This window comes from Notechis scutatus, chromosome 5, assembly GCF_049901735.1.
Source record: "Notechis scutatus isolate UNSWTSFEM ecotype Mainland chromosome 5, rNotScu1.2, whole genome shotgun sequence".
In the NCBI taxonomy this organism is placed as follows: Eukaryota; Metazoa; Chordata; class Lepidosauria; order Squamata; family Elapidae; genus Notechis; species Notechis scutatus.
The window spans coordinates 7,146,353-7,172,349 of NC_142013.1; the positions used below are offsets into that span (position 1 = coordinate 7,146,353).

The window sequence follows — 25,997 nt, forward strand, 5'->3', positions numbered from 1 at the left end:
CAAGCCACCAGAGCTTCACTTGAAGGAATCTCATTTTTTTCAGATGCATAGAGCATTGTGGCTTAGAAATGCAAATTTTCCTTCCAGGAAAGAAAAATTTGGGTGCAAAATCAGCTTGCTCTTATAATTTTGAGTGCAGTACACAGAGAGAGGGAGCTCCCCATCAACAGGAGCCAAAATGAGTCAACCCAAAAATAACTTTCTCAAAAGGCAACTGGACTTTGTTTTGCCTTGAAAATATTTCGCTTTTTCAGTTCTGACTGAAGAACCAAAGAAGCTTCTTGGATGAGAAGCAAAATGCCTTCAAGGAAAAACAAAGTCCAGTTGCCTTCTGAAAAACTTTGCAAGTTAGAAAATCAAAACAACAGCAAAAGAATTGTGCCATCTACCCTTTTGCTTTGCACTATTTAATTCTTAAATTTTAACTTTCTCTTTTTCTTTTTAAATCATTTTTAAGCAGAGTTGCTCCAACAGCGAGATGAGTGGCATAGAAATTTAATAAATAAAATTCCAATTTAAACCCTGGGGCTGATTCATCTCATTTAGACCTCAGCTAAATGATGATCACATACACAATTTCCCTGTGGGCTTCACAACTATGTATACATTATACTTATTATCTTGTAAACAAAGCAAATCAAATAAAAAAAAAAATAAATAAAATAAATTTAGACCTCAGCTAAATGATGATCCATACACATTTCCTGGGCTTCTGGAAGGTTATTAGAGCTTGTTTTGACTTCATTTTAAATAGGTATCCAGCAGCAAATAATCCTAAAGGTTTCATTATATAGATGCCACAGAGAATGGGGAGAAAAGATATTCCCGGGAGAAAAAAGCAGTTTTTTTCCCTGTATTTTGAAAGGATTTCTCAGACAGTTAGTTATGTTAGTATGCTTAGAGCAGGGCATCCATGCCATAAATCAGTGGCATGAGATAATTACTGTTTCTTCCAATTAAGCTGTCAGCAAGGAGCTGAAAGACTGACTGATCAGGAGTTCTGGAAAACCTATTTTAGGCCTGTTTGCAGTATAGAAATGGAAACCTGCCGGTGGGCAACACATTTTCTTGTAAAAGAACTCCCCAGTTGCTTTCTAGTGGAGAAGAGCCCTAATCTGAGGGATTTCTTTATTACATGTGCATATTTTTTTTTGCAAGCTGCACCAGCCAAGTCTCAACAGATGCCAGCCTTTTGTATTACAGCAGGGCATGACGGATTAGTATCGGTATTATTGGCAGTTTTACTACCCCGCGGCTATCGATAGCGTGAAAAAAGAATGTATGAAAGGCCGCCTGACCGGCCGTGTGACTTTTAGGAAGGCCTCAAAAGGCCCGTATTCCCATAGCAACAGTTGAGCCAACGAATGGGGCCAATAGAAAACCAAGTCTCGCGGACAGTCTTGAACGCTTTAAAGACGTTGAGAAGGGAAGGGGGGGGGAGAAGAGGGAGGCAACCGCCACTCCTTCCCCCCCCTTCCGCTCACGTCACGCGACAACAAGGAGTCCGGGTTATATTCGGGAAGAGCCAACCCAAAGCTGAAGAAATAAAGAAAGGCGGGCTCTATAAGGCAAGCCCCGCCAATCGCCGCGAGGAGCGGCGCCGTTCAATAAAAGCTCCGAGGAGATCGTTTCCCCCCACCCCCACCCCAGCTCCCCTCCCCCAATGGGAAGTTGGGACGCGGGGAAAAAGGAACGTCGGGGCGGCCCTATCAGAGCGCGGCGGAGGTTGGCCTCCCCTCCCTCGCGGAGCCAATGGCGACGCGGCCAGCGAACAAAAGGCGCTCTCCCCAAGCGCCCCGCCCCTTTCCCTCCTTTTTTTTCGGAACCATTTCAGATGACGCAGCGGTTGAAGCCGGAGGACAGAAGGCGTTCGCGAGCCGCAGGAGTCGTCGTCGTCGCCGCCGCCGCCGCCATTTTGTGCGTGCGTTTCTGAGGGCGGAAAAAACAACAACAGAGAGGCGGTTGATCGAGCCAAACGGCGGCTGAGGCGAAGGAGGAGGCTGTGGACGACGACGACGATCTGAGGAGGATTGGGGGAAAAAAAACAGAAACGTCTCGAAGCGGAGGATGAGCTAGAAGATAGCCGTGTGGGATCAGCAGCAGCAGCAGCGGTCACTACCACCACCACCACATCGGCGAAGGGAAAAAAAAAAAAAGGCTTTCCTGGCCTGCCTTCCTCAGCTGGGGTGGGGGGAATCCCGCGGCCGTTTAGGCCTAAGGCGGTTGTGTGTGTGTGTGTGTGTGTGAGTGTAGAAAGAATGTCGGGCGGCGGCGCCGCGACGGCGTCGGAAGGGGCCGCCATCGGTGGCGGCGGCGGCGGCAGCACCACCACCGGTGGCGGCAACAGCGAAGACGCCTGCCGCGACTACCAGTCGTCGCTGGATGACCTGACGTTCAACAGCAAGCCGCACATCAACATGCTGACCATCCTGGCCGAGGAGAACGTGCCCTTCGCCAAGGACATCGTCTCGCTGATCGAGGCGCAAATCGCCAAGGTTTTTATAATACTCTACGCCGAATACGCTCTCTCTATTTAAAACCTCCCCCCCCCCCCTTCCCACCCCGTCTCCTCCCTTCCCATCTCTAGGGCAGCAGGTCTTTCTCCTTCTCTTCTTCCCCCCCCCTTTTTTTTCTCTCTTCCTCCAACCCCGCGTGTTTGTTTTTGAGTCATAGGATTAGTGGGGGGGGACGGACAGAGGCCCCCCGCCTATGTGATTGTGTGTGCGTGAGCGGGATTCAGAGAAAAGGTCACACCTCAAAAAGGGGAAAGAATATAGCAGGCTGGAGGGGGGGGGTCTCATATGGGTAAGGGACAGGCAAGAGGTCAGGATTGAGGCCTTAGGATAGAGCCCATTATAGGTACCCCCGCCCCCAAAAAGAGTTAGACAGGTAGTCCTCGACTTACAACACTTTGTTTATTGACTCTTCAAGCTGACAACAGCACTGAGGGGGGGAAAGTGACTTATGACCCTTTTCTCCACACTTTTACGGCCATTGCAACATCCCCATGCGGTCATGCCGCCATCATTTGGGACGCTGGGCAAGTGGTTCATCCTTACGACCAGAATCACGTGATTTGCGACCTCCTCTCAGTGGGGAAAAAGCCAAGTTTGACTTAACCAGGTTACCAATTTACCAACAGTGATTCGCTTGGCAACTGCTGCGGCAAGAAAGATGGTGAAATGGGGGCAGAAATTCACTTGACCGATGTCTCGCTTAGCAATGGAAATGTTGTGGTTGTAAGTCAGAGGACTATAGTTTGGAAGGAGAGGACCCTAGTTAAGATTGACTCGGCCTTCCATCCTCCCGAGGGTGGGTAAAATGAGGATCCAGATTGTTGGGGGCAATATTGGCTGACCAAACAGCTTAGAGAGGGCTAAAAAGCACTTTGAAGTGGTATATAAGTCTAAGGGTTATTGCTATTAAGCAGAGGAGGGATAGAAAAGAGGAAGTCCTATGGAGGTGAAAGGGGAAATTGATAGTTTTGTTAGGAGTGTCACATGGGGGAGGCACACATTTTCCCAGACATGTCTGAGAAAGAAATGCTACATCAAAGTGGGTCAAGTTAATTGAGAAAGAGTGAAGCCCAAGTCATATAGAAGACACATTTTTCAGACAGACATGGGTGGAAGGGAGGGGGGGTCGAGTGTAATCAGGAGCACTGTAGATGGTCAAGCCTAAGAGGGGGGCATGCAGGCAATTTGAAAGACATTCCAGATGCTCTGGGAACAGCTGGGGAAAGAAAATCGAGCTGCCATCCACCCTCACGCATGGCAGTGCAGCACATGCAGCTCTGTCGCGGACAGATAAACCTGTCCTAACTGCTTGCTTTCAGATAACTTTCTGGAATACAATTTAGATAAAAGGGAGGTAAAGGCAATGATTTTTTTTTTTAAAAAAAGTTATTCTATTAAAAATGGACAGAACAATGTAGTGGGAGATAATTTTCAGATTAAAAAAGGGAATGGAGAATGGTAGCACGAGCAAAGCTAAAGTCGAAAATGAGACTAGGCCATAGTTGGTAGGGGAAAAAACTCACTTATGATTAGATTAAGGAATGATCATGGAATTATTCCTTTCGATGAAATAATTCCAAGGAAGAGGTAAATCTGCCCAGTTCAGGAAAGGAACTGGTTTTTCCTTCCCTGAATTTTCTGAGGGATTTTTAAGCCTGCATAAATTGGATATACAACATGGCCGCCTGGCTGAGTCTATGCAGCAGTTACTGTGCTCCAAACATGCAGTTTTAAGTCTCCTACCTTACATATGGCTAATTAGCTTGGTTAAATATTTTTAAAAGGATAAAATCATCTCAGGGACAACTAGCCTTAATAAGTAAGATCCAAAAAGGGAGTTTGGTTAAGAGGAGTGGAATTTCATTATTTTCTGTAGAATAAATTTCTATAGGTGAAGGAGGATATTTATGCTGCTGGAATGTTTTTAGTAACAAATGCATGACAGGCTAATGGTGTGTGTCTACATGTGTATGCATGATCCATTCCTTGTTAGAGCAGCAGGTTCATTAAGGCATGGAAAGAAATGTTCAGCCCTGCCTGCAGGAACCACAGCAGCCTGTTTAATCCCAACATGGCGCCCGAGAAGCATATGATGCAAAAAGAAAGTCTAGGGTTCATATCGACTCAGAAATTTTCTGATAAAAGTTATCCTTATGGTGCAGTTATCTTTTTTTTTTTTCCTGCAGTAGTTTGGTCATTTAAGTAGCAGAAGGGTAGCATATCTCCATTACAATTGAACATTTCTCCTGTTTCTTCTTCCTCACCCATTTTTCCTCAGCTTCTGCCAGTATGTTGGGTTTTTATTTTGCTAATTTAATCTGGGATATTAAGTTATAATAGTATGGAAATGCAGGATAAAGGGCAATTGTTTACAGTGCAGATTGGTTAGTTTCAGTTCTCTAGAAATATTCTCTATTTTTAATGTTTTGATCTCTCCAGAAGTTCATAACACAGAAATTCCAGTTCTGTTATTTGGCTTTTGGGGTAATGGGGATGGTTACATAGATATCCCCTTGAGTGTATTTAAAAATACCTAAAACCTGTATTTCTAATTGGATTTGCATAGCTGTCTTTAGTGACCAGGATGAAACGAGATTTGAGTTCTCTGAAAACCACTTTTGAAAGAAAATATTGTCTGGAGACAATTTCTATTTAGTGTAATGCAGAGTGGTTTGCCTACCTTTTTAATAAATGATTTTGAAATGTGTGTGGTATTAAAACTGTAAATAAAATATATAAAATATGTATTTGTCTTTTTATTTACCGGATGTAGTGCAGAATCTGTTATTAAAAGTGCTAACTTTTCTGTGGTGTGGTTTACAGGAAAAAAAAGTCTGAGGAAAGTTCAATTTTTAGGGAAATAAGAAAAACACAGATCCACATATATTCAACACCCAGTTCATTTGATGTTTGAAGGAGTGCACCAAGCATTCTGTTGAGAACTCTGGACATGGTTTTTCTAGAAATAAGCTTTTTAAAATTTTATCTCCACTTTCTTGGTGATTTTGAGTTATCTTTCTCACCTTCCACGACTTCTTGAAAATCTGACTTGGGGTTTGCCTCAGCTTGGGTGGTTCTCCAGTATTTCACAATGCATTTCTGTTCATGAATTAACTATTGCAATTGTAAATCCTGGCTCTCAGAACGAGGCATTCCACTCATTTAAAGCTGGGATTGCTTTCCAATATCTAAAAACTGATTCTAAGACAAATTTGCCTCCCTGTTTCATAATTTCACACATAGTTTTCACAGCTTTGTGAATAAAACAGGACCTTTTCTATCTAATCCTTGAAATATTTTTATAGCTTAAAAGGGAAGTACACACATACTTTTTTGGGAATAAGATTTCAAAGGCTAGCTATATTTTTGACAGCTATTCTTCACAATTTGCAGATGGGGTTTAAGAGCAGAGTACTGAAATGTTCAAGAGGCTTAATACTTTGCAAGCCCTGTTGTAACAAAATCCAAATTCAATCTTAACAGTTTGCAGATTGCACCTGGTAAATTATTTTCAAGTCCAACTATTAGGGAATTGATAATTGGCCAGTACTGATATTCATGCCGTACCCATTTGGGCATTCCTTTCTCTACATTTAACTGTTCCATAAATGCTGTCCATAAAAGCCATGTATGTGTGTGTGGTTAAAGAGTTGCTGATCTCCTTCCCTCTTGAGCAGATTTCAAACAAATGTTTGATGTAAGGGTTTGAATAACTTGTTTTGAGGTGGGGGGAACCCTACACATTTTAAAGTGAAGAAAAGATGTGGTTTACATTTTTCAAGATTTGAAAAATGCCTTTGTGTTTGCATCTTCTATAAATATCTTCACAATTTGAACTGTGTTAAAGGGAAAGACACTAGTTACAAGAAAAAGGCCCTTTCTCCAAGGATAGCCAAATATATTTGAGCAGTGGAATTTTGGCAATAAATGCAGACACTGTTAGCTGCTTAAACTGCCTGCAAATTTTGAAAATCGATGGGTGTTAAATGGGAATTAAACTATTCTTGTAATGTGTGTGAGAAACAATTACCCTCAACAAGTTTATACATGCTGATGCTTTTTGGACATTTGTGGCCCTTTGAGACATTAACACTCATTTTGAACAGAAACTGGAAGGCTTCCACTTTCTTTGGACATTCATTTTCGACAACAGTTCGTACTACCTGAACTCCGGGCGTGCCTTATATACAGAGGGGAAAAAAATCCATCTTGACTCCCTGGCCATTGAGGAGTGACCAGACATTGAAGATTGTCTTCTGTGCCAGTCTTTGGTTCCAGTTATTTATAAGTGTGTCTGTTCGACAACATAACTCCATTGTGGATTTATATTTTTTCGGTTCCAGCTTGCATATAATTTTGAGTGTGATTGCCAATTCTTCAACTGTAGAGTTGGTATTACTTGCTTTTGGATGACAGCAAGTGAAGCATGGCTCACCTAACAACACTGGTATTCAACTTTCTGTCCACTGAGAATTCTCCCCTTCATTTTACGAGATCTAGTTAATTGATCCATGTCCCATTTTATAGAGATCCCAACAGAAACTACTGTGTGTTCCCTCAAAAGTATAATCCAATAGAATGTGAGGTGGCTCATAAAGACCCCAGTAGTTAATTTTGCATCATGGGCCAGTACTTTCTGCAACTCACAATCCCCTTAAAAGAAAACCCAACCTACCAAATAATAGCTGCACTGGTATCTATTGATTCTTTTAATCGCTAGTTCTAAAATTAGTAAATTCTATTTTTTTTGTTCAGATTTGTTACCTACCAGAGGTATGGTGATGTGGGGTTGGTAATTCCTTCATTTAAAAAGATATTTTTTTGTTACAACTAAATGTCTCAGTTTTCTTCTTATTACTCCAGGCTCCTTCTAATGAGAAACTTCCTGTTATGTACCTAATGGACTCCATTGTCAAGAATGTTGGACGAGAATATCTTGCTGCGTTTACTAAAAACCTAGTTTCAACATTTGTTAATGTGTTTGAAAAGGTATATATAAATGTTTCTCTAAAGCTTTAAAATTGCTGTTGTATAAATAAAGACATGGCACATTGTCTTGGGTTTTTTTTTGCAGTTTTATGAACATAAAGGATGTATCCTCTAAGAAAATTTGCATTAGAGAACAACTAAATGCAATCATGATGTGTTATGCTTTCCGTGAGTCACTCAGTAGAAGGGACAGTAAAATGCAGCTCATTAGATTTTTATGTGTGTTTTTAGTTTTACAGAAGAATGAGTAACCAAGTGTATGCATCCTCTTGTTTGTGTTAATTATACAATAATTTAGGGTTTTACTTATTTTGAACCTGCTTACCAGGATCTATAAAGCCTTACTTTGATCACCTTTTCTCTCCAATCTCCAGCCATTTCAATTTTGCATTTGTAACAATTTATCATGGATAGTATTTTTAGCATTAGTTTGCTTGATAAATTGTAAAGATAACTACCAAAGGCAGAATTTTCCTTTACAAATGTGCATTGCTGTGAATGTTAAAGGAAATTGAAATAACTTTTTCCATTTCAGTGCGGTTTGGTTGAAAGAGACTAAAATTATTGAGTTGCTCAAACATTAAATCAGTTTAATCGTAAAATCAGTTAAATTTTGCCTTGCCAACTTTCAGAATAAACACCAATCACATTTCTGTGTGACTGTATAAAGATTTAGGCAATGGAAAAGATTTCACTTTTTGATTGAGCTTTTCAGAGTTGGGATTTTTTTGCATATTGACATACAAAAAAAGATTTGCCTTAAGTGGAGTAGTGCAGCCTCTTCAACCTGGTGCCCTTCAAATGCATTGAACAACAATGTCCTTCATGCAACTCAGCAGTGGACATGTTGTCTCTGGATAATGGGAATTCAACATCCGGAAAAAACCCTAAGGAATTGATGAATGTGCATGTGTTTGGTTTTTATTGCTGGAATATACATTAATAATAAAAATAAGATTTTATCCATTAATGTTGAGAATTAGCTCATGAAATATGTCTAGTTCCAGTTGGTAGTGGATACATTCTAGTAATAAAATAAGATATAACTGCTATACCACTCTAAGTCATATGTGGAAGATGAAAGAGACACCTGACTGCTCAAATCTTTGTTGTACTGTCTGCAGATTAGTGCATCAACAGAGCGCAGTACTTGTTTCAGTTGTGCCCACTTGAATTCTCCACTTCACTGGAACTTGCGTACACGAATAGGGTATAACCCTAGAAAACTTACGTGATCTTGAATTTTAGAAAGATGGATAACATGTTATGTGGACTTAACAAGCCATAGAATTGTTCTATTGTTCTTAGGTGGATGAAAATACTAGGAAAAGTTTATTTAAATTGCGTTCCACGTGGGATGAAATTTTCCCTCTGAAGATTCTCTATGCTCTCGATGTTCGGGTGAATTCAGTTGACCCTGCTTGGCCTGTTAAGCCGTTACCCCCTAATGTGAATACTTCTAGCATCCACGTGAATCCTAAGTTTTTAAGTAAATCGGTAAGTTGCTGAAACTAATGTTAAAGTGTTTTTAACTGTGGCTTGACTTTTGCACACCATAAACTGATATTTAACAGTTAAGGCAAAGAACTATCACAGTGCCCCTTTTTATATTGTATGATATGCCCAATACACATTCTGATTTATTTGTATAAATAAACAAAATTACAAAACTATGAATAATGGCCGGTTATTTTCCTTCTTCCTAAGTAAGAATCATGTATTTTACCATTTTCTCGGTAGCCTGAGGAACCTGCTGCACCTAGCTCTACAGTCTGTTCTCTTCCTGTGTCCTGTTCTGCTGTGTCCTCTACTCCAATTGTTCCTGAAATACAAAAGAACTTAACGCAAGAGCAGCTGATAAGGCAACAGCTGCTGGCAAAACAAAAACAGTTGTTAGAACTTCAACAGAAGAAATTAGAACTTGAATTAGAACAGACAAAAGCACAGCTGGTGAGTAAGATGACTATGGCGGCTCTGATGTTTCAGGAATGGATTTTTAAAATTATCTTATTTTTTGGTTCCTCATAAAGACAGTTAAGCCTCCTGGTCCTTGCAACCTATTCTTTTTCTTTAAACTACAAGAACGTCCAGTAAAATGTATTTTTTTCCTATTGATCAATCATTGCTATACTGCAGATAACTATGTCTTTCCAACATGTTACGGTGGACAAAGATCAGAATGTATAACTCATAGATAAAATGTCTGCTTATTGGGAAAGCAATGTGTTCTTGTACATATCACACTGCATATGTAAATTGCACTTTAGCATCTTCCACAATCAGTGAAGCCCAGTGCTTTAGATGGGATCATTGCTGTTCACCTTGTCAATGGAATAGTAGATTTGAACTGCAAGTTTAACATGACAGAGGCTGACTATGAGGAATGTAAATTGTATTAGAAAAGAAACACACAAGGCAGAATCTTGGTATATTTTTCTTCCTAAATAAAAAAAAAACTATTAACATGATTTATACTGTGCTGCTGATGGGTCTTAGGTTTGAGATTTTGAATAATTTTCATATTATATCATATGCTACATTTAACCTAAAGGAGACCTTATAATTTGAAGGAAGTGTCATGATATTGATACAGTGGTACTTCAATACTCATTGTTAATTGGTTCTGGTAGGTGTGATGAGTACCAAACAGATTTTTTTCCCATAAGGAATCATGTAGTGCGTCACAAGGTAGCCGACAATGACAATTGTAGCTTGTACATTGAATACCAAACAAATGGTGTATACCAGGACAATTTTTTTGCATCAAAATGCGTTGCGTTCCAAATTTGATAAGTTTCAAAAGCAGTTGAGTACCAAGGTACCACTGTTCTGGTTTCAGATGTGTGATCTTTTTATTATCATTACTGAAATACTAGCTATAATATGTACTTAAGTCATTTGCCACAACTAGATATTGAAAATATTTTAATACATTTTAATATACTGACAGGTATGAAAAGAAAATTGACCCAAAACATGTTTATTGTGGCATTTACATTATAATACTGGGATTGGTTGATAACATGGAAGTAATTTCTTTATGCAACCCAAATTGTTTTACACATACTCCTCACTTAATGAACAGACTTGGGACAGTCAATTCCATTGCTAAGCAGTGTGGTCATTAAGTGAGACATAACGTGACTACAACTTGCAAATTTTACTGCTACCTTCTCCATTGACTCTGCTTTTATCAGAAGCCAGCAGTGAAATGTGCAAATGGGGATCTTGTTGTGACTACAGATCACTCTGATGGCTGTAGACACCTGCCACTTGCGAAAGATCTAAATTTTGATCCGTGTGGCGATGGGGATACTGCAACAGTCATAAATGAAAGAATCAATCATAAAATTTCTTCTTCAGCACTATCATAACTTAGAAGTGTTGATAATTGTGTAGTTCATTAAGCAAAAACATGTATATTGTTGAACAGCTATGAGAAATAAAGTAGTGCTTGTGTCTAAAATATTTTCCCCCTACCTCCTTATTTCAGGCTGTTTCCCTCAGTGTTCAGCAAAGTGGATCTAATCTGGGCCAAGCACCTTTAAAACAACATGTGCCGCAGCCACCTCACATGCCAGTTAAAGCACCCCATCCAGTTTGTCTGCCACCGGAGAAAAACTGTTTGTCTCCACTCCATGATGCCAAAACAGCCAATAGAGATCCTCGTCTCAATAGAACAAGTCAGCATTCATCTCATTTGAAAGATCAGACTCATAGGAAGGACTTCCTGATGAATGCAGTTAGTCAGCCTGACCCGAAGACTAGCAAAACTCCACAGAGTGAAAAGCAAAATGCCACAAAGCCAGAAAAATTAAAACAGAATGAGAAACTGCCGAAGAAAGAGTTTGATCAAATGGATGCAAAGTTGAAATCGCCCTCTCCTTTGCAAAATAAGCTGCTTCACCCTAAAGAAGCCAGGAACCAAGAATGTGAGAATCCCCGGGTGGCTGAAATCAACAAGAGAGACCCCAGATTGAAAAAACATACTCTAGAGAAACCAGATGGCAAAGATGATGACATCAAAGAAAAAAGAAGATGCATGGAGAGGAAAGACAAAGAGGAACATAGATCAGTTGGTGGTAGAAATAAAGTGATTAACGGCATTGTACAAAAGCAAGATCCCAATACAGAAGAGTCAGAGAAACAGAGTGGAAAGCCAGGAAGGTCAAGTACTAGGAAACGGTCACGTTCCCCTAGATCTCGATCACCATCTGCACATTCTCCAAAACGAAGAGAAAGAAGGTCTCCTAAAAGAAGGCTTAGGAGCCTCTCTCCAACTGGATCTAAGATCGGGAAACCACGACAGTCTGGGCCCAAACAGTCTCATCTAGAGGATTTTGGGTCAGGAGCACGGGATGACAGAAGCTCGAACAAGAGGAATATCAAACAGGAAGTGAGAGATTCTAGGAGGCCGAAGAAAATCCACGAAGACCGACCCCAAGAAGGAATGAATCAACATTCTTCCAAGTCAAATTCAGAACCCAAAGAAAATGTGGAGAATTGGCAAGGTTCCAAGTCAAGCAAAAGGTGGAAATCTGGCTGGGAGGAAAATAAAAAGTAGGTTAATGTTTTATGAGCCGCAATTGTTTATCACTTAGGTGCAAATCTAAAATTACTGCTGAAACAAATTGTCTTTACAAAACAAAGTAAGGTAATTTTCAGTCGCTGTGGATGGAGACGTTATATAAAATAACATGTCATTTCTATTGCTTTCAGCCCTCAACTTACTGAAGAGCACCAAGGACTTGGAAAATCCCCTCATCAGAGGCACAGGGATACTTGGGCAAGTAATAAAGGAGCTCCTTCACCTCGCACCCCGAAACAGCAACATCGATTAAGTGTAGATGCTAATTTGCAGATACCCAAAGAACTGACCCTGGCAAACAAGAGAGAGATCCTTAAGAAGGTAATATGTAAATTTGTTCTTGCTGATTTACTTTAAAAAAAAAAAAAAAAGCATTGAGGATTAACTTTTTTTCTTCTTCTTTCGACTCACAGGCAAGCGAACGTCTCACATCTGGCGAAATAACACAGGATGAGTTCCTGGTTCTGTGTCATAAGATTCGCCAACTTTTCCAGTATCAGGAAGGAAAGCATCGATGCGAGTGGGATAATACCCCAGGTGAAAAGGGGATTTCCAAAAAGAAGCCCTTATTATCTGAATCGGATTTAATATACCATGAACACAAAGCTAAGCTAAAACGAACGCAAGTTCAACATTCGTTTCCAAGACTCAATATGATGGATCCCGAAGAAATATTAGACTATCATTTACCTGATGGATTATTTTCTGCAATGGACTGTGATCAAACAAAAACCAAGTGCAGTGCTCAGTTTGGCGAAAGATCAAGACGACATTCTCCTGTTAGTGGCAGCAGACCATACTCGGATAATTCTCCACATGATGTGAGGAGAAGACACGATGAGCCAAGTGCTTCGAAAGGTATAAAAAATGTTTATATTAGCGAAGCAAAATCCATACGTGTTTCTGTACGTGATTGAGCTACATAACAGAAATTTTTGATTTTATTTTTTTTCATGGCGGTATGCGGGACCTTTACGTCATGGGTTTGGTGAATAAAATTTGTAATTTTAGTCTATTTTTCTTAAAGGTCTTCGGGAAGAGCAGAGGATCAATGACATTTTCAAGCGAGCAAGATACGAAGAGACAGAGAAACCGTTCACTGACCTTCCAGGATCACGATTTGGGGCCTCCGATGGGAACCAAAGGTTTAGTTCTTTGATTGAGGACAGAGCTCATTTTGAAGGTTCTCCTCGACATCCTGGCATAAGGGCAAGTGGAGACGGACAAGCAGTCCATTTTGAAGGGCCAGCTAATGCAGCTCCTCGGATTGAAGGGCCACAAGCACAGACTAATTTAAGGTTTGAAGGATCTCTAGGTCAGCCGGCTTCTCCGTTTGATGGGCCCCAAGGACAGTCTGGAGGAAAAGGTTCTCACATGTTTGATGGGCCACCAGCACAGCTTGCGGGTGGTCCCTTAAGGTTTGATGGGCCCTCGGGGCAAGTTAGTACAGGAAGTGCTATACGGTTTGAGGGTCCGATAGGACAGCCAGGGGGAGGTTTACGATTTGAGGGGCCTTTGGGCCAATCTGTGGGTGGAATGAGATTTGAAGGGGCCCATGGTCAACCTTCAGGAGGAATGAGGTTTGAGGGACCTCACGGCCTTGCAACGCCTGGTATTAGGTTCGAGGGGCCTCATGGCCAGCCTTCTGCTGGAATGAGGTTTGAAGGTATGCATGATCAGCCATCAAATAATATAAGATTTGATGGTCAGCCTTCAGGTGGGTTGAGGTTTGAAGGGCCTCATGGCCAACCTTCAAATGCCATAAGATTTGAAGGACCTCATGACCGGCCAGTGGGACCTCATGGTCCACCAGGAAATGGATTGAGATTTGAGGGGCCACATGGACAGCCTGTAGGACCTCATGGCCAACAAGGATCTGGTCTAAGATTAGAAGCCCCGCTCATGCAACCGGTGGGGTCCCTCGGGCAACCAGGAAGTAATATGCCATTTGATACGCCACACGGACAGCCCATTGGTCCACACGGACAGCCTGCGAGTGGTCTGAGATTTGAGGGCCCTCATGGGCAGCCCGTAGGGCCCCACGGTCAGCCCCTTGGCTCTAGGTTTGAGGGGCCTCACAATCCACCTCTGGGGCCACATGGACAGCTGGGAATTTCTCCCAGGTTTGAGGCACCTTCAGTTCAGACTGGAGGTGGACTTAGATTTGAAGGACCTATTAACCAGACAAGGTTTGATGGCTGTCCGTCAAGATTTGATGGTCAGCCTGGCCAGCCATCAATTTTACAAAGACTGGATGGATTGCATGTACAGCCTGGTTCAAGGTTTGAAATTGGGCCTGCTCAAACACCACCTCGATTCGATGGCCCACCTGGTCAGCAGGTCCAACCTCGGTTTGACACAATACTTCAGCGGTTTGACGATCCCCAACACCCGGCAACGCGATACGACCTCCTCCTTGGTCATCAGGGCCCAAGAATTGAAAACGTAGCTAACCATCCTGGCTCAAGATTAGAGACGGCACCATATGGACAAACTGCCCCTTACAACGAAGCTCCCAACCAGCCACCTTATAATGGGGCATCACAAGGACTGCAGTTCCAGAGACCTGACCAAATGTTTGATAACCCCCAAGGACCAAACTTCAATGCCCCACCTGTTTCTGGGGCACAGCACTTTCCCAATGCAATGAACAGGGCCCCAGGACCTTTTTATGACGACAAGAATCTTCAGGGCCCTCAGTTCAGAAATTTTAATAATATGACAGTTGGAAATGTTCAGCCACCACAGCAGGTAAGAGTCTTACAGTATTTCTGTTGTACTGTTCTTCAGAAACCTCGTCTGTTTGTATCTTCAGTTGCAGCAAATTATTTTTTATTAAGATTGATTTGTGTGTGTGCGCGCGCATATGCCTTTGACTAGCAACTGCCTGGACAAATCCCTGCAGTTTTCTTGACAAGATTTTGGGCTTACCATTGCCTCCTTCCTGGGGCTGAGGGGGAGTGACCAGCCCAGAGTCACCCAGCCAGCTTTGTGGCCAAACTGGGACTAGAACTCACGATTTCCTGGTTTCTAGCCTTAAGCCTTAATCACGACACCAAACTGGCCCTGGATTAAGAAATACTTAACATCTACAAAATCTTAACATAGTATAATTTAAGTGAATCACAAATAGTCATTGAAGTTGATCGATGCCATGAAAAGTTCTGAATCTTCAATATTTATTTCTGACACTGTCACAATGTCTGAAATAATTTCAAGCACAAAAATAAATTTGTATTCCAAAGCTGTTTCTTTGCATTGGTTAATTTCCATGCCTGCAAAATTACACCAGTAAAACTAGTGTAATTCCCCTAGATTCATACCTGCAGGTCATTTCATTGACTAAGTGAATATTATAAATAATGACATCGGATGAAGAAAATAATGGTCATCAGTCTTCCTTTGGAAAAACCAAACCAAAATTTCCATGTTGGTGGTTAGCTTACGTGGGTGGTATAAAAGGATTTTAAGACTGATGTTTAACATTTGATTTTATATTTATAACAATGGTTGGGGGCAATATGCTGACATTGTAAACTGTTCAGAGAGTGCTTTAAAGCAGGCATCCCCAACCCCCGGACTGCAGCCACTATTTGGTCGTGGCCTGTTCAGAACCGGTCCGTAGAAGCAGTGGGTATGCACAAATGGGCTTGTGTGGTGTGCATGTACTCGCCACTTGCACAGAACCTTCCCACCCCACTGCCAGTTTGCAAAGCTGGGAAGGTTGGAGACCTCTGCTGTAAAGCACTATGAGGCAATAAGTGCTATTGCTAATGTTGCTAATTTCATTTCTTGACTTTCATTTCTTCCCATCTAAAGTACATGACTGAAATAAAGATTCATTTATTTTTGTCCTTAAGAGGGAACAAAAAAGGCCTTTTGATCAGGGTTATGTCTTTTCACAGGTACCTGTCCTGCCAGTATCTTCTGGCCAGCCTTTCAATCAAGGGCAGCCACTATTGCCAGTCCATGCACAAAACCCTGGAGGTTTTGTTCAAAATCAGCCAGGTTAGCATTTACTTATTTTGAGGGAGTGGGTTGTTTTACTGAAATATTGCTTTATTCTAAACTTAACGTGGGGATATTTTGTCTATATCACGGGTGTCAAAGTTGTGGTGTCACATTGCTGTCATGTGATGTTTCATGACGTTTTTCCCCTTGGCAGAGCTGGGGTGGGCGTGTGTGTGACGCATCCAGCCTGCGGGCCCCAGTTTGATACCCCTGGTCTATTTTAAACCTGAAAGATGTGTTCAGCAGTAAGGCTTGGTACAAGTGTCTGAAATTTTAATTTTATTCGGTTTGGTATCATAAGGTCACTAAAGTAAAATTGGTATGTATGTTCTGTTTACAGACGTGGCCAAACTGGGACTAGAACTCACGATTTACTGGTTTCTAGCCTTAAGCCTTAATCACTTCACCAAACTGGCCCTGGATTAAGAAATACTTAACATCTATAAAATCTTAACATAGTATATAATTAAGTGAATCACAAATTGTCATTGAAGTTGATCGATGCCATGAAACTTTCTGAATCTTCAATATTTATTTCTGACACTGTCACAGTGTCTGAAATAATTTCAGCACAAAAATAAATTTGTATTCCGAAGCTGTTTCTTTGCATTGGTTAATTTCCATGCCTGCAAAATTCCATCAGTAAAACTAGTGTAATCTAGATTCATACTTGCAGGTCATTTCATTGGCTAAGTGAAGTGTGATCTGTGATAGTGAAAGGAATTTTAACTTGATTCTGAAGCTTGAAGAAAGCAGGAATAAATAGACAATGATTATAAGTTGTGGCATATGAAATGAAAAGGTAATGAATCCTTTGACTGCTGGTTATTACTGTTCAAAGTTTCATTGGACTGCAAAAGTTGAGTATAAGAGCTGGCAGAATGAAACGAGGTATTAAAAATAGCTGCATAGGATCTGATTTGAATTTTGTAGAACCTGTTTACCAAGCAGAACCAAGCCTTTTTAAACAAATTAATACCTGCCATAAAATGATTTGTAAAATTATAGCTTATTTCTCCCATATCTTGAATATAACTAATACATTTGATTTTAGTAGACAAACTTTACATTTTAAAATAGTTTTCAGCGATTTTTATTGTCTGATCAGAATCACACTTGTTTATAAAGATAATAAACTAAAATATACATTTGTGTTATTATTATCAGGTATGAACTGATTAAATCTATTATAGTGGAGATTTATTTAAAAACTAAGGTTTCCGGAACATCAGAAGAGGAATTTAATTTGAGTAAAAATTGGTATTCAGGAAACTACATTTTAAACTATATATTTAAAAATATAAATATATATTTATAAAAATCACAGTAGACGTATAAAAACTTCACCAGGGATATAATCATGTTTTATATGTCTATTTTGATAATAATAGACATAATTATTACCCCTGACTGTGAAGCTTTTTATTGTGTCCATTGTGACTTTTTCAGTTTTAATTTCTAGAATTGTGTTATGTAATACCATTGTAGTTTTTCAAGTTTCAAATTTAAAAGAAGGAAACCACATCTACCGATGACCTCCTTTTGGGAAGAATAAGTCCTAAGCATTTTTGAGCACATGAAACTAGTCCAGCATTTCTTTACACAGCCTTCTGTAAGGTTTGTTAGATAGATTCTCAAATGCCGCTTCTGCATTTATATACGCAAGGTCATTGAATAATTGAAATGGGAAGGTGGCTAAAACAGTCCTCAAGTTCTTTTGAGAGGAGCCAAAATTAAAGATGGAGAAAGGGATAATTAATGATTTGTTTAATGTTTGACAACTACTTCAGATACTTGAATTCTAAATTGGGTTTTGAGAGCAATGTCTTATAAATGTTCACATTTTCACTCATTTCTAGGGAACATCCCACTTTCCTACCCTGATAATCACCTTGGACAGCTTGATGTAAATGAGCTATTTTCAAAACTACTCTCTACAGGAATCCTTAAATCTTTACAGCCGGATTCATCTTCATCACGTAAGTATCCTTTTCTCATTAGTATAGAACATCCTTTGTATCCTAATGAATATCCTGTCTGGTCTGGTCTGGTCTGTCTATATCGATTTATTGATCTATTGATCTATCATCTAGCTATCTATTGTATCTATCATCTCTATCTTCTGTTTTTCTGCCTGTGTCTCTATCTTTTCTGTCTGTCTATCTTCTGTTTGTCTGTCTTTCTGTCTATCATCTTTTTTGTCTGTCTGTCTGTCTATCAATCATCTAATTTAGGTACTATCAATCTTACTCTTCTGAACCTATTGTACCAAGTAATTAATGTTTATGGCCACCATTCAATATGAGGCATTAGAAATAACTTCGTTTTCTTTTCTCCGGGCAGAAATTGACCAGTTGAAAGTGGATCTATCATGTGTAAGAACTTGGTTTTTAAGCATATCAGTTGGAAATTGTGTGTATATGTCTAAATGCACAAACGTGTGTACTGTGTTTCCAACTGATATATGTTTTTACGTGTGTATAAAGAAAATTAAAGCAGGAGATAAAAATTAGATGTATTGAAAGAAATTGATCACAATCACTACCCCTGAACACTGTACCTAAGATCAATGTTGATCTTACAAATAAAGTTAATTTTTTAACAATGTTACAATTGAGGAAGCAAAGGTTATATCCCAGTATTTAAAAATACATCTCATTTATTTAGAAGTCAGTGAAGTTTCAACTCAACCACCTCCAGAGGAAGAAGAGGATGATCAAGATCAGAATGAGGATATTCCAGACCTAACTAATTTTGTGATAGAAGAACTAAAACAGTATGTGCATTTAATGGGGCGAAGAGGGGATTATATCCATTTGTGTAGTTTAAATAAGTAATTTATTGTAAAATTAAAAAAAAAAATCAGGTGCCTGGCTCCTAAGAATAAAAAATTGTGGTAGCTGTGTATAAATTCAATATTTACTTTAACTACTACAATATTTGTTTAATTAAGCATTAATCATTCTAGATTAAGAGGTCCCAAGGTTTGCAGTGGATTTCTTTAACATGGTGTCTTTATATAATTAGTTTGAACTCAAAAAAGTGATAAATGCAGAGAAAGTTTATGTTCTTGCCACTGATTCCTTTTAATATCTTTCATACATGAACTAAGATACAGAAATTTATCTAGCTGTTCTGTTTTGGGAAAATTACAAATAAATATTCACATGAAAAAATATACATAAATTGAAATTCCCAAATAACCCAACTCTTAACAAGCACTTCTTATACATTTATCTTCAAAGCAGATATCATACATAAGTTTTTAACCTCTGTTTAGTACATTAATCCTCCATTTAGTGTGATATATGGTTTATTTCTACCATATGCCATTCTTCGTGTGTTCATCACTGCATATTTGGCCAATACATACCATAATTAAAGCTTTTGAATTTTCTTTACATCAGTAAACATGCAATAAAATTACTTTTCATATATTTTTGATTGATCTGCAGAAGATTGAAAGTCTGATTTGCACAATTCATTGGCATCTCTTATATGTTTTCAGTTAAAATTGTGCCAATCCCTTATGCAGGCACACTTAGCAGACTATAATCTTTCTGTAGTTTAACCATCTTCTACCTTGAAAATAAAATTGGCCTGTATTTCCATGCTATAAAATAATATGGACTTTGCAATTTTCCATTTTGGGTAGTGGCTACAAATCAGATGCTTTCTAACTATTTCTTTAAAAAGAATATAATTAAATTTCCAAAAATAAAAGGCTAAAATAAAAAAAAGTATAACAAAAGAGTGGAACAACAGGGAAAGTTTAAAGCTTAAAAAGTAACAGCAAAAACAAACAGCAAAATAGCGAAATAAATAAGTAACAAAGTTGCTTCCAACTCTCTTCAGGATTGATACAATTACATAATAAAATACACTCATGGTTTAGTTTAACCAAAGAACAAAGACAATAAAACTTAAAATGTAAAGATGTAAAGATGTACATGCCAAACAATCAAATAATTACAGCAACAGTATGTAATGTCATAATATCAGATCTTAATTTGACATACAACCTGTATGTATATCATGTTATAAATTGCAAAAATACACCTAATATTGCTAGATATTTCTATAATAGAATATCTATAATGGAACATCCGCTACGCTAAGTTTTCTAACTTGCCGTTTCTCTCTTGTTTTCAGACGTTACGACAGTGTTATAAACAGGCTTTACACTGGCATTCAGTGTTACTCTTGCGGAATGAGGTTTACAACTTCCCAGACAGATGTGTATGCAGACCATCTGGATTGGCACTATCGCCAGAACCGTACAGAAAAGGATGTTAGCAGGAAAATCACTCACAGAAGATGGTACTACAGCTTAACAGTAAGTGACTGTTTATTCCCTATTGCTCGGCATAGAGAATATTTATTCCGTGTTCTTGGTTCATCTTTTCCAAAGGACTGAGGTCATAACGGTATCATCAAAATCAGTATAATACAAGGAAACTTCTAGCCCTCTTACAGAGTAAGACAATAATTGGGGATCATAGACAATTTCATCAGTTAACACAAACCGGGACAAGGGGAGGAAGGAAGGAAGGAAGGAAGAAAGGGGGATTATAATACAGGTAGTCCTCAGCTTCCCCGTTGGCTTTGCTTTAGAAGGTCACAAAAGATGATCACATGACCCCGGGATACTGCAACCATCATTAATATGAGTCAGTTGTCAAGTGTTCAAATTTTACACATGTGACACTGGGGAGGCTGCAATGGTCGTAAGTGTGAAAAACAGCTCACTTTTTTCAGTGCTGTAACTTCGAATGGTCAGTGAACTGTTGTAGGTCAAGAACTACATGCAAAAAGTTAAAATTACTTTTAGGCAGCAACAAAAAGTTATGAATATGAGATAGACTTTCCCCCATTGATAAGTTGATAAATGTGGATAATTGTCCTTGTTTAATTCACAAGGCATGTTAAATCTGACAAATTTTTAGTTTGCTGTTTTCCAAGGAGATGTGATGTTTGTTTATTTCTTTAATTTATATGTTGCCCATCTCGCTTTACAAAACAACTCTTTGTAATTCCTTTGTTTGAAGATGGAATATTTCTAATAATGCATACTTTTTAAAACGATGCAAGGTTTTGCCAGGTTTTCTCCAATAGATAGCATGGCTATAACTTTGAAAACCAAGAGGAAACATTAGGGTAAATTGTGTAATTCATCAAATTTGTCTTAAATTAAGTATTCTAACTGCTATGCATTCTCGGGAGTGAGAATATTTGGTGCTGGCTTTCAGTAGCATTACATCTATGACAGTTTAATGCTTCCTTAAATCACTTAAAATCATTTGCTGCTATTGTTTAGTAGGTATTTGGATAGTAATCCAGCTCCTGGGCTTAACATACTTTGTCCTCTGATTGGTTTACAGTGTGTTCTCTTTTGTAATCACTGCCATACAAGTGCTCTCTGCTGGTGATGTGGTCACAGCCTCTGCCTCTGAAAATAATGCCATATAGCTTTGCCACTGTGTTTAGAAGAAAAGAATATGCAGTTGCAGCAGTTAAATTCTAAACTGAGAAGTTGAAAGCTGAGGTTTTACTGGCATTAGGGAGTCAAAGCATTTTTTCCCCCTGCATGCCTGATTTAAGCATTTTCCTAGGTGCTGTGTCCCACATGGACCACGGTCTTACGTTTGCTTACAGATATTTCGTAGTAGAGCTTTCTGGCAGGTAGCAACTTGCCTCTTGCCCCTTTTCAGAAGATTCAGGGAAGGATAAAAAACAAGTCCCAAAGGTGGTTTTTCAAAAGGAGACTGGATTTTGTTTTTCCTTGAAGACATTTTGCTTCTCATCCTAGAAGCTTCTTCAGTTCTGACTGAATGAGGGAGAATGGAAGATTTATATTCCTTGTATTCAACTGGTCTTTCGCATTTTTACACAATGACCACATGACTGCACAGTTTTGAGGACCAGTCAAAACTATTTTTTGGTGTCTATATAACTTTGGTTACTGAAGAGCGAGCAGTCAGTAAACAAGGATTACCTATACATCACTGGGTGTAATGTGTTCCACTTGGCTCACTGAATCAAGCCCATGTTTCCTATATTGCTGGAGAATTTGGATGGATTGAAGAGCAGCATGTCAAGAGGTCTGTTTTTTCCAGGATAAAAAGACTGCACAGATTTGATCCTGTTGCCGAAATAGGATCATAAAGTGCTGTTGGTCACTGGGAACAAAAGACAAAGATGTTTTCAACAGAGAAATAAAGTCATGCTACCATTTAAAAATTTGGAAAACGAGTTAAACATTTTTCAACATTCTTCTTTAGGATTGGATAGAGTTTGAAGAAATAGCCGATTTAGAGGAGCGTGCAAAGAGCCAGTTCTTTGAAAAAGTACATGAAGAAGTTGTATTAAAAACTCAAGAAGCTGCTAAGGAGAAGGAGTTTCAGAGTGTCCCTGCGGGCCCAGCTGGAGTGGATGAGGTAGGCATTGCTCGGTTAAAACTGGCTTCACGTAATTGAAGTTTTTAAGTTGGCGTAATTGTACTGCAATCCTTAATTTGACACTTAACATTTTACTAGCACTTAGAATATATAAAAATAGATCCATGTGGGTTTGACATTTGTACGATTTTTAAAAAGGCCCACAATGAAAAATCACATACGTAGATGTTTACAATATTTACAATAAGAAAATGTACTGAATTTTTCCCCAAAATTTCTTCTTTAAAAAATTTCATTCACTGCTTGTCTTTGGACTTCACATTCTAAAACTTTGTGGTAGCAGTAATTTAGAGTCATGACCAGCATTTGGAGATGACAATGGATTTTAAAATGGTTTCCCAAATGATATATATTATCTATACATTAAAACTCCGGTGTCTGTTTGTAACCTTCGGTTGAGCGAAATGATGCATTAAGCATCCATTTCTGAACCAACATACCTCAGATAGGTTAATTTACAGAATGCCAAGATGCATTACTCCTGGGGGAACAAAATTTGGGGAAGTTGTAGCCATTTGGCACCACTGTGTTTCTGCTGCTGCTTCAGCACTGCCACAGTCAGCTGTAGTGCTTATTGTCATTTCAAACACTCCCAGACACAGTCAGTTGCAATTGTCCTTTATATTGATTGCTGACAGCTTCCCACAAGCAAAGTCTTTGCTTCTGGGAAGCTAGCAGGGAGCATTGGCAACAGAGAAGGTTGCAAGTTGCTTGAGTAAGGCCTGTAGCAAGTTGGCTGTGGCAGATTGTCCTATTCTGGGCTAGGAAGGGGTACAAAGTGTGGGAGGAGGTGTGGTAAAGGTCAAAAAAGGTATGGGCTATATGAGTTACGTAAGGAAATATCTTTGAAATAATGATTCAACAGGTATGGGGTTGTTTAGTTACAGTAGTAGTAATGCCAGCCTACAAAATTTCTGCATTTGTCATGGGCCGGCTAATCTTAGGTGGAAAATGAAATTGTTTTGCTACTCATCTGAAAATATAAATGACACTTTGTAAGTATAACTATATTTAATTGCTTTCAGAGCTGTGAAATCTGCCAGGAGCAGTTCGAGCAATATTGGGATGAGGAAGAGGAGGAATGGCACTTAAAAAATGCAATTCGTGTAGAGGAAAAGGTAACATTGCATCTCTTTGTGTACGCAGTCTGCTTAAAAATGTCTATTTTGGCTTGATACGCTATTGTTATTTCTATCAATTTTAAGAATTGGTATCCTTGAAAATATTCCCTTCTAATCATGCCCATGCTGACTTCCATCCACTTACTTCGGTGAGATTTACCACAGGTCCAAAGAAGATTGAATCAAATAGAGTGAAATATCAGCAAAGGAAAGAATAACAGCTACAACTTCCTATTTTTATAGAAAGAGTTCAGAGAGAAAGATGCCCCTTGGAGAAAGAAAAATTGTTTTGCAATATACTTTGTGTGCCCTTCTGTATATTTATAAACTAAGATCGGCCTGCTTTCTTTTTGTAGATCTACCATCCATCGTGCTACGAAGATTATCAAAAGGTAAACAACATCTTCTGTAGGCTTATATATTGAGATCACTGATTTTACTTGAGCTTATTTGACTGTAGTAGTAAGAGATAGCAATATCTTCTTAGGTCAGACTGAATATTTCTTGCTGTTGATGATTATATAATCTAGGGCTGATTGACACTGAAGAATACTGTTTAATATCTGGAGTTTACATGTGCTGAATTAACCATAAAGACAGCTGGTTGAGAACAGGCACGTTCTATTGTGAAAATCCTAAGTACAGAGACTGTGAGCCCCAGCTGTTGAAGATGGTTTGTAGAATCATTCTTAAAAATCACAAAGATTTAAGAAATGAATTTTATTTTAGGCTTTTAAACCCTTGCCATCTTGTGAACCAGTGTTGGCTCTGGCCCCTTTTCTACAAGAAATCCCTAGTATTCTAACAGAACAAAAATATTTTACTCTGCTCATGAACAGATAATGAAAGAGTCCACCCAGATTGTGAAAGCACTGTTTTGCTTATTTTTTATATCACATTAAAGAAAAAGAAAAAAAATTCTTCAAGGTCCATGCGAAATATGATGTTATTTTTGACTTTCAGGCTTCATCATTTGATTCCACCCCATCTCCAAGCAAGACTCCTGTGGAGAACCCACTAAATATTATGTTGAATATTGTCAAACAAGAAGGACAGGACTCCTGTAACAGCCCCAAAGTCAAAGAAGAACCAGAAGAAAAAGCTGCGGATTGCACGGATGGGGATATACCTGAATCTGCTGAAATTAAAACAGAGCCTCTAAAGGTTGAATCGGTTTAAACTGTGGGTTTCTTTTTTTAAGTTACAGAGAAATGCTTATTTGTGTCCTACTGACTCTTGAATGCAAATAATTTTTATATGAATAAAATGTTTGCCTGGGGCAGGGCCCCAGCTACTGACTTGGTTAATAAATACATTTTTGTATTTGAATTTCTTATTGCCTGCACCGTGTCAGGTGTCTATCGTGTGGAAGTTATGTAGATGGCGTACAAATTTAACAGGAATAAGACTGTATATGTAAGAAAAAATGTACAATTTTTTTTCATTTGTGGAAATGTAAATTATAAATAAAAGATATTTTTGCTATCTACGGAGTGTAATGTTTATGCACACCATCCAATGAAAGAACACCACCACACTTAACCTTGGGGGTGTTTTAAAGGCAACAGGACTCACGCTCCTACACAAGGTTTGTGCTTGACTAGGATTCCTGCAGACATAAACAAGATTCTTTTGCTGTAAAATTTGATAAGGAGAAAATTACTGTCTGAAGAAAGTTCTTTTGCGAACCTTGAATTGCTTTTCTTAAGCATTCACATTAGGCATTTAAAAAGAAAAGTAGGTTTCCGTAACAAATATAACATAGTTCCCTTTGGATACTTACCCACACTTCACATCAGAGCTAGATTCCCATAATTTCAACTACTCAGTACACAGAAAGCTTAGTCCTTCCTTTTTTCTTTTTAGAGGAACAAATGTAAAATTGCTCGTTTGCAACATGGTTAAACTTTTTTTGTTTGGGTTTATTGGATCTAAATAGTAGAAGAGATTACCAAGAAATGTTAATATTTATTTCGTGTAATAAATTAGAATGAAGCATATATACCTGTTTGGAGTCTTTATTTCATGGGTGGGTTTGGAGACATCCAACTTGCTACCTAGCATACAAATTACAACTGGGGCCTTGAAGTTAAAGTGAATTGGATGGGGGTGCATGGGTTGGTTGGTTGAATGTTATTCATAGAATCTGGACTGGAAGGGACCTCACAAATGACCTCACCTGCCACAACTTAAACCGCTAAATAAAACTAGCTTTCTCAACCGATGGAGCCAAGGATCATTTCTATTTAAGGGATTAAGGTTTAATTCAGGAGACCTTATTCCATCCCAGACAAATGGCTGCCCAATTCTTTCT

General features: G+C 39.0%; 1 protein-coding gene across 1 annotated transcript; it reads left to right on the plus strand.

Annotated features, from left to right (window-relative positions):
- The first annotated feature begins 1,711 nt into the window (after nt 1-1,711).
- Nucleotides 1,712-25,680, plus strand: PCF11 (PCF11 cleavage and polyadenylation factor subunit). Its single transcript, XM_026680502.2, has 16 exons — nt 1,712-2,495; nt 7,380-7,505; nt 8,814-9,002; nt 9,246-9,455; nt 10,999-12,065; nt 12,225-12,414; nt 12,507-12,951; nt 13,121-14,844; nt 15,999-16,101; nt 17,964-18,083; nt 18,772-18,880; nt 20,257-20,440; nt 22,386-22,541; nt 23,588-23,680; nt 24,040-24,075; nt 24,647-25,680. The coding sequence occupies exons 1-16, from the start codon at nt 2,259-2,261 to the stop codon at nt 24,860-24,862; spliced, it is 5,205 nt and encodes a 1,734-aa protein (XP_026536287.2). The 5' UTR covers nt 1,712-2,258; the 3' UTR covers nt 24,863-25,680.
- The last annotated feature ends 317 nt before the right edge of the window (nt 25,681-25,997 follow it).